We start from the raw sequence: 13,377 nt of genomic DNA on the forward strand, positions 1-13,377 counted from the left end.
TTGGGAGAGAGTGCGCATGTGCGGGATCTCCGGAGCGCCACGCTAACCGGGAGCTCTGCACCGCTCCGGCGCTCCAGAGCACAGCATACTTGCTATTATTAGCGGATCCCAGCGAAAAGACCAGATATCGCACCCCAATAGTCCCGGGCACCAGCCTGAATGTCCAGAACCCAGCCGAAGAAGGACGTAAACCGGCAATTGAACTTTGGCTCAGCCTCCCCTGTGCTTCCCAAGATGGCGACCACAACTTCTCCATGCGGGGACACTGTGATCCAGCAAGGCCCTGCGAATCCTCTGGCACTACCTACACCTGCCACAGCAAATGTGAGTAATTTCCTGGGCGCCCAAGGCTATTTGGCATCCCCTGCTTCTACTGAATCTCTCCTTAGCAGAATGCAGAACGGCAACCCTTATTCTACCCTACTCAATTCTCCCGACAGCATTGCTGATTCCCCACAGGCCTCTCCCATTCCACATAATCATCCCCCAGAAATGGTTCAACTTCTCAGCAGCTTTTCTGACATGCTGGTTGCAGGACTAGCACAAAATACAATGCAAATCACTTCTTCAATTAAAGCAGACCTTCAGAGTCTAGGGGCCAGAATGCATGCTATTGAACAGGCTGTAGACGAATCTGCAGCATGCACCACCCAGAATGCTACCTGTATCCATTCATTACAGGATCAACTTGAAAATGCTCTGTCTAAAATTGAAGATTTAGAGAATAGAAGCAGACGTTATAACTTTCACGTACGAGGAATACCTGAAGCCAATACTGATATCTCTGACACCATCAAATCTCTAATCAAAGAAATCATCCCTGACATCCCAGACCATAAGCTTGAATTGGACAGGGCCCACAGAGTGCTCCAGCCCCCCCGCCAAGACGGTCTTCCCCAGGTTATAGTGGTTAAGCCACACTTTTACGGAGTAAAAGAAGACATAATGAAAAGATCTCACTTTAAGGATGACATCACTTTATTTGGTAATAAAATCCAAATTTTTGCTGACATCTCCCCTACCACGATTCAGAAAAGAAGATCACTCAGACCCCTTCTGGACATTCTATCACAGAAGATGATCAAGTATAGATGGGCCTTCCCCTTCCGCCTGCAATTCCATTACAGAGAAAAATCTTACAGTTTCTTGAATTTCCATTCGGGCGAGCACATACTTCTCCAACTCAGGCTCATTTCTCAGGGCCTGCCCCCCCACAATTCAGAGAATCGGCCAACTTCATCCAAAAGGCTTCCACCAAACAGGCCTCTTACCCCATTGTGGGTGAAACAGCAAACAAAGAGACAACGTGACTCCATGCCCCCCAGATGAACTCTGTTGTCATTTGATCACTAGGGCCAAGTCCCTATCTTCTCCACTTCAACGGAAACCCTTGTTGGTGTAGAAGCTTCTCCTACACACGCCCGGTCTTTTTTAAGACCTACTGTATTTATCCTCCTCATCCACCTGCGGCTTTTTCTGCCATGATACCCTGACGCACTCTCGGCAACGTATCCCTCCATTATATGAAGATTGCAAAACTTCAAATTTCGCAACTCAAGAAGAAGTTTCAGCTCAAGACACTTCCAAACCCCTCAAAGCTTTACCCTACCCCACCCCCTTCTTCCCTATCCCTCTTCCCTTTCCTCCCCTATTACTCCCCCCTCCCTCCTTACCCTCTCCCGATATTTTGATCCTTCATCACAGGAATGTACGGTTAGATGTGATGCCGGTCTTTCACCTTATTATTTCTATTGGTTGGTTTACTTCAGTTTACAATGTTTGTCTCCCCTTTGTTTTGAGATGGCAAATTAATTTCATTTAATGTTACTTCTGTTAGTGTAAAGTAAGTAATTGCTATAGGGGAATCCCCCCCCATATTTGTTTTTTCAAGATGCCCTGCGGCCGGAGTGGGGCTGAATGCCACTCCACCTGTTGTAGCCGAGAGGAGTTTTGATCCCTTGGCGACAATAGACTTGCAGCCCTATTTCGGGTTGCTTTTTTTCTGAACCCTTTGTTTTTTAGGGTTTCAGTGCAGGTTCTGATCCTGCAATCAAAGGGTCCAGGGTACTTTGTATGCTGGACTCAATCTCTCTCATTTTCTTCTATTCTCTTTTCTCCTCCTGGACTGTCCTTTCTTCCCCCGCCCTTCTTTCTTCCCCCTCCCAGGTGCCTTCAAGGAGAGCTGGTCGTGCCTGGCATCCTGAATCCCGAAGCTGGAATCATACTCCCCAGATGGATGGACCCACTCCTCTAGACCGGGTAAGAAAAAGTTTCTTATTGGCGAACTTTCCCTACAATGCCCATGGCTGACGAACCTCCCTCACAGTCATTCCTCAAGATAGCGTCTCACAACACGCAAAGCCTAAACTCCCCAGTAAAAAGGCGTAAGGCCTTCCATAGCTACCACTCGAAGGGGTTGGACATCATCCTCATTCAAGAGACCCACTTCCCAAAGAGCTTTAATCCATCCATACACCGTAACTACCCCATCTTCTTTCTAGCCAACGCTGATGATAAAAAAAGAGGTGTGGCTGTCCTCATATCCAAACGCACTCTCTTTACTTTAACCCAAACTGTTAGGGATGAGGAGGGAAGATACATACTTGTAAAAGGCCATATAAACGGCACACTTTTCTCCATTATATCATACTATGCCTCTAATAAAGGACAGGCTTCCATCTTCTCTACCATGCTTACCTCTCTCCCCTCACCTGGAGGGCAAGGTGATCATGGGAGGGGATTCGAATATTGTCTTCGATTATATACTTGACAAATCAGCACAAAGCAATTCCAAACTCAAATGACCCCCCCAAGCAGAGCCTTCTATTGCTCAGCTTCTACACTCCCTAGGAATGATAGACGTATGGAGAGAATTAAACCCCAATGCCAGAGACTATACTCACTTTTCAGCTCCACATAGAACTTACGCTCGTATAGACCACATTTTTCTTCACACTTCTGACATACATTTAGCATCTCGAGCAACCATAAGTGACGTCCCTTGGTCTGACCACTCCTTAGTTTCTATTAAAATTTGCGGTTTCCTAAACAAAGCGAGCCCTCCACAGTGGCGCTCTCCTCTCTAACCCGGTACACTGTACTATGATCGAAAAAGATATTATGGAATATTTCCACTTTAATGATACACCAGATATTTCTCCAAGCTCTTTATGGGGAGCTCATAAGGCAGTAGTAAGGGGCAACCTCATACAACTAGCATCACAATTGAAACGGGAAAAACAAATGGACCTTAAAAACCTACAAAAGAATTTCCAATCCACATGTAAACTTCATAAACAGCACCCCCCTTCCTCCTCACTAGCTAAATTAGACGCATCCAGGATTGAACAAAACACTGCTGTCACGTCTAGCGCGGAAAAACATTTAAAGTGGGTAAGTGGTAAATTCTACCTCAACTCTGACAAATTTGGACCCCAGCTTGCCTCAAAACTCTCACCCAAACACAGATTTCAAGCCTTACCCAAAATTAAATCCTTGTCAGGCTCCTTAACCCAAAACCCCAAAGCAATACTAGAAGCATTCCACTCATTCTACTCTAAACTATACTCATACCCCAACCCCGATAATACCCACAAACTTACTACCTTTCTTGACAGAATCCCCCTCCTTAAAATCTCTCCCATCGCTTGTTAATGGAAGCCCCTATTTCTGTAGAGGAAGTTAAGGAGGTTATAAAAAACATTAAAAAAGGATCAGCCCCAGGCCCAGACGTTTTTTTCGACAGTGTATTATAAGAAATTTGTCGAAGTATTATCTCCTTATCTGGTCCGGTTCTTCAATTCCCTCAATAAAGATTCACCATTAGACGCATCGGCTAATTTAGCTTACATCTCAGTCATCCCGAAACCGGGTAAAGACCAGAGCCAAGTAAGCAACTACAGACCTATATCTCTTATGAACAACGACCTAAAAATTATGACGAAAATTCTTTCCAACAGGCTAGGCTCCTTTATAGGGTCCGATGTTAATAGGGATCCAATGGGCTTCATACCGGGGAGACAGGGCCCGGATCAGATAAGGAGGGCAGTGAACATTATCTCCCTGCTAAAGTCAAAATGGGATGGCAATCCACCTCAAAAAGGTTACCTTTTATCCATAGATCTTCAAAAGGCCTTTGACACTGTCACTTGGCCTTATCTGTTTGGCACTTTAGAAAGGTGGGGGTTTGGTTCACATTTCATCAATCTCCTTGCAGCCCTCTATTCCCAGCCCAAGGCCCAGATCAGAATACAAGGACACCTATCAGACTCCTTCCCCATAACCAAAGGCACTGGACAAGGATGCCCATTATCCACTCTTCTCTTTGCCATAGGTATAGAAAATTTAGCTATTGCAATAAGACACCACCCAGACATTCATGGCGTTAAATGTGGTCAGTCAACGCACAAATGCGCTCTTTTCACGGTAGACGTCCTCCTCTTCATCACATCCCCTCTCCTTTCCACCCCCAATGTCCTATCACTTCTTAAAAATTTTGGACAGATTTCGAGCCTTCAAGTGAATATGGCTAAATCTATTGCCCTCACCATATCCACCCCTTCGCTCCTAGTGGAAAGCTTACCTGAACCATATCCCCTTCGCCTGAAGCTCGACCTCCATCCCATATCTAGGCATAAAGTTAACCCCCTAAATAGACCAATTATACCATTCTAATTACCCGCCCATGTTCAGAAAGCTTAAATCTGATTTCGAACAATGGTCACTGCTTAAATTGTCCTGGTTAGGATGATTAAATGCGGTCAAAATGACTCTCCACCCACGGATTCTATATCTCTTCCGATTCCTTCCCATTCCTGTCCCCAAATGACATATCCACAATTTACAATCCTCGATCATCCAATTTATCTGGAGTAAATCAAATCACAGGCTTCCTAAAAAGACCCTCTTCAGACCAAGGAAAAAAGGGGGTCTTGGACTGCCTAATCTCTGGTGGTACTACCAGGCAGCACATCTTAGCCAAATATCAGCCATTTATTCTAGAGGTCCTAAGCCAGAATGAATAGAGATGGAAAGACAAGCTATACCCAACTTTACTATAGACTATCTTCTCTGGTGTCCCCATAAATCTAGGCCAACAATCCTCTCCCCCTCCCTTTCACATTCATTTGCATTGTGTGACACATTACATAAAGTAAACATTATAACATCTAAGTGGCACCCCCTAGCTCACATCTTTAATAATCCCCTATTCTCACCAGGTATGAACATAAAGGCGTTCCAGTGGAGGCTTGATAAGGGCTTATATAGAATAGGACATTTCTTTAATTCTAATGGTCCGCTCAAATTGACCTACTGCACATCAAAACTAGAAATGCCCCACTCAGAAAAGTTTCGCTTCCACCAAATAAATCATTTCCTACACTCGATCTCCTCCCAGGAACCTCTCCCCTTGACTATCACTCCGTACGAGCAATGGTGTTCCTCAACCATGGACATGAAGGGGGGAATCTCCCTTATTTACTTGGCATTAGCCGAACCATGAGAGAAAGCGACTTATATGCTGAACTGGGAACGTGAGGTCGGATTTGAGTGGAATCTAGACACCTGGCACTCTTATTTTGCTTCTGCCTTCAAGGGGATCCTAAATGTCTCCCTAACCGAAGCAGACCTTAAGATTATGTCCCGATGGTACCTGGTCCCAACTCGATTAGCCATATTTTACCCACGGTCCTCCCCCCTATGTTTCAGGGAATGTGGCCACCTGGGCTCCCTCCTACACACTTTTTGGGAGTGCCCAAGAATTAGAGGCTATTGGAACAAAATTTTCAATCTAATTCGCAAAGTCACTGGCAAGGCGGTCCCACAAACCCCAACAATAGCACTCTTTACCAAAAAGTCCCCAAATTTCCTAAATATGACCAAATTCTAATCCACTATATTCTCATTGGAGCTAAACTTACTATAGCTCGGGCATGGAAATCTCCTAAGGTCTTCTTCCACCTAACCAAACAGAAAGTCTCCTGGATCATGTATCAAGAAAAAATATCCAACATCATCCTAGATAAGACAGAAAAATGTAAACACATATGGGAACCATGGGCCCATCACATTGGCGTGACCCTCTAATCCCGACCTCAACCATAACTTTGTTTTTAGGTCTCTCCACACAGATGCCTCGCACCTCTCTCCAGCTCTCCTTGAAGCAAATGCCTTCCTCCCCCACCTTTCTTGTACCCCCTTTTCATCTCTTCCTTATTCTATCTCTCTCCTTCTCCTTACTTCCTCCTCTATACTCTTCTCTCCCACCGGATCAGAATGGTGGGCTGTGAAGCAAGATTTATAACAATAATCTCTTTTGTCTTTACATTTTGCTTGGTTTTCCTGCAGTATTTTTTAACTTGGTCATCCACTTTTGTTTAAGTTCAGAGTTTAGCAGAACAGTTACAGGCTCAGAGAGGAAGAATTCTAAGCATTTTGTTATCATAAGGAGCCCATATGTCTTACCACATACATTATGACTACTCTATGACATGCTTATCATCCAAGGGCCAGCAGCCGTTGAAGCCCGGACACAGCATGATCCCATATGGGGTGTCTGGATTTCAAGGCGGATGGTAGTTTAAGTTCGCATATCAAGCATGGCTCCCACTTTTTCTCTGTTTGTCCTTGATGCATAGAAGCTATATGTATGTATAATACCCTTACATTGTATCTCTTATTTATTTTTGGATGTTTATTATCCACATACATAATATCATTTGTCCTTTTGAATCCCCTGCGTGGGAAGAGAATTGTTATACTTATAGGGCGTACACACGGTCGGACTTTGTTCGGACATTCCAACAACAAAATCCTAGGATTTTTTCCGACGGATGTTGGCTCAAACTTGTTTTGTCTACACACGGTCGCACAAAGTTGTCGGAATTTCCGATCGCCAACCACGCGGTCACGTACACCACGTACGACGAGACTAGAAAAGGTCGGTTCAGAACCAAGCGCGGCACCCTTTAGGCTCCTTTTGCTAATCTCGTGTTAGTAAAAGATTGGTGAGAGACGATTCACGCTTTTTCAGACTCGTGGTTTTCAGATCGTTTTCTGCCGTTCAGTTTGTGCTTGTGGGTTTGTATCTGCTCTTCAGTGCGTGCAAGCAAGTTCCGCGTGACTTAGTCATTGTATTCTTGTTCATTCGTATTCTTGTTCGTTCGTTACTGTTTTTCAGGTCGCTCTTCACAGGCCTTGCTGTTCTTCAGTGCGTTACTTCGTTCTGAGCAGCCGACCGTTTTCTAGCCATGTTGTGTATGCGTACTCCTCGTAGAGTTCGTGCTGTGCGGGGGCTTGGTGTTGGGGTCCTGACCTTGACACAAGTCCAGTTCATGAACAGGGTGGGGAGGAGTTCATGGACCAAGAATTGGTTGCTTCAGCGTGACCAGTTCTCTCATATGCCTTTGCTCCATGAGATCCGTGAGAATAATCCTGATGATTTCAGGAACTTTCTCAGGATAACGGACCCCGTGTTTCACCGTCTGTTGGCTTCGCTGACCCCCTATATTAGCAGGCAGGATACCTGCATGAGGCAAGCCATCACTCCGGAGCAGAGGTTGGTCGCTACCCTGCGGTATTTGGCAACAGGGAGAAGTCTGCAGGACTTGAAGTTCTCGACAGGCATCTCCCCCCAGGCTCTGGGTATCATCTTCCCAGAGACCTGTTCTGCCATCATCCAGGTCCTGCAGAAGGAGTATATGAAGGTAAGATTTTTATCCTTTAATCTCACATTTTATTGTATTTAATGTTTGATAATATATTGTATTTCTTTCCTCATTCCCTAATTACCATGATTGTAATATGCTGCGAATGTCCCCTTTGTTCTCATGCATGCTGGATTTTTATGTAATTATTATTTTAGGTCCTTCATACAGATTGTCCTTCAATAACCTCCCCAGCATGGTGTCTCCTGGCCCTATATTCACCTCATGTAGTCACTTAACAATGTATTTTTTCTGCTCCATAGTAGTGCTTTACCCCAAACACCCCCTAAAATGTTTAGAAATTTTATTTTTGCTTTAAATTCAGGCAGAGTGCCAGAGGCTTTTTTTTGGTGGTGTCCCCAAATAATTTTTAGTAACCCTCCCTCCCCCCAACTGCTAAGTCAGCTGATCCCAATTCTCTATCTGCTGACTTTGCCAAACCCATACACACTATACCCACCTCTTTAGTGCTCAGATTTATGGATGAATTCCCCAAAGCATGTAGTGCAAGGGCCTGCCTGTATACTTTCAAATGGTACTGTTTAAAGTTTTTGTATCCTATTATTATCTTGATAGGTAATAGCAGAATGTCCAAATGTCCTCAAATGTGTACAATGTGTATTTATATCTTTGTATCATGACACTTCTTACCTGTCCAGTGGGCTGCCAATAGTGTAACTAAGGAGGGGCTGTTCCAAGTAATACCCTGTATTTAGGCATTCATCTCTCAATTAAGTGAAGAGGGTTACCTGTCCAAGATTTCCACACACCCCCTATAATGTTAGAAATGGCCCATGAGGGGGGGGGGGAATATGATAGGTGTACCTTATACTTTGGCGTTGTTAAATTCCCCTTAATAAATGCTATCTGGAGGTTAGGGTTAGGTTGGACTTGATGGACTTGTGTCTTTTTTCAACCTCACCTACTATGTAACTATGTAACTATGAGGTTGCCCCATAATGTTTGTGTCTAATCTGCTTGCCATGTTTCTGAGAAAAAATAGTAATGTTTATTGTTTTTTCCTCAACAGTTTCCTTCCACGCCACAGGAATGGCAGACTGTGGCCTCCCACTTTGCCCAGCGGTGGGACTTTCCTAACTGCGGAGGGGCAATTGATGGGAAACACGTCCACATCGTCCCACTACCCAACTCGGGGTCGTACTATTATAATTACAAGGGGTTCAATAGTATTGTGATGTTGGCGGTGGTGTCGGCTAATTACGACTTCCTGTATGTGGACGTGGGGAAGAATGGCCGGATGTCCGATGGTGGAGTCATCGCCCAGACGGAGTTCTACAGGCATCTCCAGAATGGCAGCTTGGACTTGCCAGCTCCAGAGGACAATGTTGAAGGACTCCCATTTGTGTTCGTTGCTGATGAAGCGTTTGCACTGGGGGACCACCTGATGCAGCCATTCCCAATGAGGACCCTCACCCCGGAACAGAGGGTTTTTGATTACGGGCTGGCCAGAGCCCGAAGAGTGGTGGAGAACACATTTGGAATCCTGGCCAGCCGGTTCCGCCTATTTATGACACCCATCCATATGGCGGAGTATAAACTGAACCATATTATACTTGCGTGCTGTGTTCTCCATAACTTTTTAAGGAAACATTCGGCCAACTATGCTGGCTCAGTTGGGCCTGAGGCCGGAATGATACATCAAACCACACTGACGGCGCTTGAAAGTGGCCATCCTGGCTTGCCCTCCCTGAGTGCCCGTGATGTCCGGTTACGCTACCTGGAGTTCTTTGCGGTTAGGGGGGCTATCAATATGCCAGCAAATCTGTGAAGCCTTTTTATAATAAAACAAAAAAAGAAATTCTTTGTGGACATTTACTGCTTGTGTTTGTTTTAGCTGACCCTGACAGAAATGTGTTGAGTCCAGAAAATGTCGCGATTGTGTAACCTTATTATACAAAGCACTGTTGGCTGTTATTTACTAAATGCAAAAACACATTTCACTACAAGTGCACTTGCAACTGCACTGAACCTGCACTTGTAGTGCAAAGTGGATTTGCCCTTAGGAAATAACCCCCATTTTCGCAGAAAACAGCAATTACATCACCCCAAAAGTGTTGTAGTGTTGAGACAATAATCCACACATTCTTGATTAACCAACTTTTTTATACCTGCACAATCACATGTGCATTTACCAAAGGTTTTTAAAACAAACCAACATGTTTGTTGTATAACAATTTTAGGAGTAGCATTATCAAAAATCGAAATGTCCATTTAAGATAAAACAGGCCTGTGTAAAACCAACAAGAAAGCCAAAAAACTTGAACTTACAAAGTTCACATTATGTAAAACCTGAAGGCTATATCAGACATCAGTAGTTAGGAACTGGGTTTGATATAGCGTTCAGATGGGGGAAATCACCCCTGGAAAAGCCAAATTTGGAAGATGCACACCAATTTACGAATGTCAACATGTGCTATCTGCCATCACGGGGGGATCAAGGGACGTGTTTTGGGGGAGCAAGCCCTTCCTCACCGCTACTTTATAATTGAGGAAGGGGTTGCACCCCCAAAACGCGTCCATTGATCTCCCGTGATGGCAGATAGCACATGTTGGCACACTGTGTGCATCCTCCAAATTTGGCTTTTCAAAACATTGCAAAATGATTTAAAAGATTGGACCACAATCCAAAAAGTGATTTGGTGGGGTTTTAAATTCGCCCCAAAACATCAATGATGTTATTATTTTTTTGAATCACATCATTTATTTTTTTCTGTATGTTTTGCAATTCTACATTACACCCCATGATCTCCCCGATCAGGATCTGGGCACTTTCTGATGTGAAAGGATCTGGATCACGATCACCTAAAAAGAGAGAAACAAAACAAAAACAGGTATCAAAAATCTGCCACCATCCATCTCTTACCTGAGTCTGTGGTCGCAGACACTCACCTGTTGTGGTGCCAATTTCCACCACATCTTCTTCTTCCTCCTGCTCTTCTTGGGTTGGTGGTATTTCCCCTTCTTCCATAGGTGGGGGGTCTGTGGTCTCCTCGGATGAGGGGTGTCCTCTGAGTCTTTTCTCCCCTATGTAAAACAAAAATGGTATAATTAGCACACAGATATTTGTAAGCAGAACTAGAAATAGGAAACATTGCTTGGAAGTGGGGTACAATTGTCTATTTTAGCCGAGTTCCAAGATGTATTTTTTTTATTGCCCTTTGTCAAGCTGCAATACTTTACCTGTTTGGTACAAGCTTCACAGATGGAGACCCCCCTATAGTATACACTGGAGCACCTGTGTGGCCCCTCTAATAAAAATGGTGTTCTGGGGTCCCACACTAGTGCTCCATTGTCCAGATGTGAAAACAGCTGCTCAGTGTCCTCTCCTTACACAGAATCTAGTTTGCATTTCATTCTAGTAACAAACCCATCTACACAAACAAATATTTGGCATTCAAGTAGGCCCAAAAAAAATGTGGGAAAATGCATGTGGCCTAAACAATGGTGTTTTAGAGGCCGAAAGAAAAATGTTTTATACGAACGAATAATGGGCCCATGAACATTAAAGTTGCCATTTTAAACTGTAGAACACTTAAGAAAAGCATATAGAGCAGCGCGAACGTAATAAAGACAGAAAGAATAGGAACACAGCACAACTACTTACTTTTTTGCAGCACTCTCCGGATCTTTTGGTACTGCTCTGGCTCTCTTAATTTCAGGTCCGACCACCGCTTCCTGAGCTGATCTTTCGATCTTCGTACCCCGAAATTCTTGTGAATACTTTTGACCACTTTTGCCATGATCTTGGCCTTTCTGATATTGGGGTTGGGGTAAGGCCCATACTTCCCGTCATAGTCGGACTTCTTCATGATGTCGACCATCTCCAACATCTCCCCAAAGGACATATTTGTGGCCTTAAAACGTCTCCTTCTGGATCGGGACGTGTCCAGATCCGGGCTTTCCGCCTCCTCCTCCTCGTTCCTGTAATTAGCACGCACCTGCTGTGACTCCGCCATGTGCTCTTCCCCCACTGCGCTGAATGAAAAGGGGCGGGGAATAGAATAGAAACAACGTCAGGGGCGGGTGGAGTTACACGCATGCGCAGTGTATATAAAGCGTAACACACGTGCGTATTACGTACGATCTGTGAACAGAGGAAGGAGCATTAGACGCACCGATCGTAAGAACGAAGGTAAGAGACAAACTTGTGCCTATACTGCTTCTACATTGAGGCCTATATTGTAACAAGATTAGGAGAGTTTTGTCTGACATTAGGCTTTGTCTTGTGTTGTGTCTTGCAGTGAACATGGATATGCTACTGAAAGACAATGACTTCGTGTCAGTATTCCTAGATATGTTAAGGGAGCTGCCCTGTCTGTGGGAGATTAAACACCCCCATTTCAAGAACCAAGCAAAGAGGAAGGCAGCACTGGTGCGATTGTGTGAAATTGTGAAGCAGGTGATCCCCACGGCAGACATCATCTATTTAAAGATATTAATTGGTGGCCTGAGGAGTACATATCTAAGGGAGCGCAAGAAGGTCCTGGATTCACAGAGATCCGGAGCAGCAGATGACATCTATGTCCCCAGGATGTTGTACTACGACAGGCTGCATTTTCTGGCAGGACAGACTGAACCCAGGCCATCCCTCTCCAGTCTTCCTTCCACGCTTCCTTCCCCCCGGCTGAGGCTTCTGACGCCCAACCTGGGCCTTCCAGGCCACATGTGGAGGAGCCCAGATTGAGCCAGGTATAGCATTCCTCTAAATATTTCTGCTTGTCCAATCAATGATGTTAACTAGATGTTAGTTTGGAGTACTAATTTTTGATTGTGATTGATTACATTACAACCATGTCCCTTTTTCATACACAGGGAAGTCTCAGCCAGGAGGTGGCCGGGCCGAGCCGGCTGGCTGATATGCCGGTCCCTCCACCCCCCCTGAAAAGAGAAAGTGGCAGTAGGAGGAGTGCCCTAGAGGAGGCTGGCAGAGGACTCTTTTGGAGGGCTACAGAGGTCCTGGGAGCACGACAGACCGTGGAGGAGGACATTTCTGCCGTCATTGCATATAAAATGCAGAGGATGGAGGAGGGACAACAAGTCATGTGTGAGTCCCTCATATTGGAGGCTCTTAACAAAGGTATGAGGGGCCAAATTACAGCTCAGACACACCTTTGCGATGGTCCTCCTCCTGCAGGTCCTCCTCCTCCTTCTCCTCCAGGTCCTCCCAGTCCTCCTCCTCCTCCAGGTCCTCCTCCTCCTGCCACATCTCCAACTGCACAGCCACAGCCCGGAAGGAAGCGTGGAAGGAAGACCAGAAAGTGAGGACCCTGGATCCAGTCTGGTCGGCCAAAAGATGCAGCCTCTTGTGGTACCACAGCCTGGGGACACACATGTCATCTGCTGCTATCCGGATCTCTGCGAATTCTGGACCAGACTGCCCTCCCTTACATATGGACTCCTCAGGCCACCAATTTTGATGTTCAAGAATTGATGTCTGCCGTGGGGGTCCCAGGCTTCGCTAATTTCTCCTGTTGATCCAGTGTTGCCTTCCTCTTTGTTTGGTTCTGAGCCCTTAATAAAGGATTTTTGTTTTGAATTATACTCTCCTATGTGTTTTACTTCAAAAAGGACAGTTGGTTTGTGAGGATTCAGGTACATTTCAAATATACAATGTGAAATGAACAAGGGACACCAACAACAAACAATCTCC

General features: G+C 45.0%; 1 protein-coding gene across 1 annotated transcript in view; it reads left to right on the top strand.

Moving 5' to 3' along the window:
- Positions 1-234: 234 nt before the first annotated feature.
- Positions 235-13,377, top strand: part of LOC141141107 (vomeronasal type-2 receptor 26-like) — a 124,904-nt gene continuing 111,761 nt past the window's right edge. Inside the window, exon 1 of the mRNA XM_073628816.1 lies at positions 235-985. Within this exon, the coding sequence (XP_073484917.1) occupies positions 235-985 (751 nt within the window). The remainder of the gene's footprint in view (positions 986-13,377) is intronic.

This window comes from Aquarana catesbeiana, linkage group LG04 (assembly GCF_042186555.1).
Source record: "Aquarana catesbeiana isolate 2022-GZ linkage group LG04, ASM4218655v1, whole genome shotgun sequence".
NCBI lineage: Eukaryota > Metazoa > Chordata > Amphibia > Anura > Ranidae > Aquarana > Aquarana catesbeiana.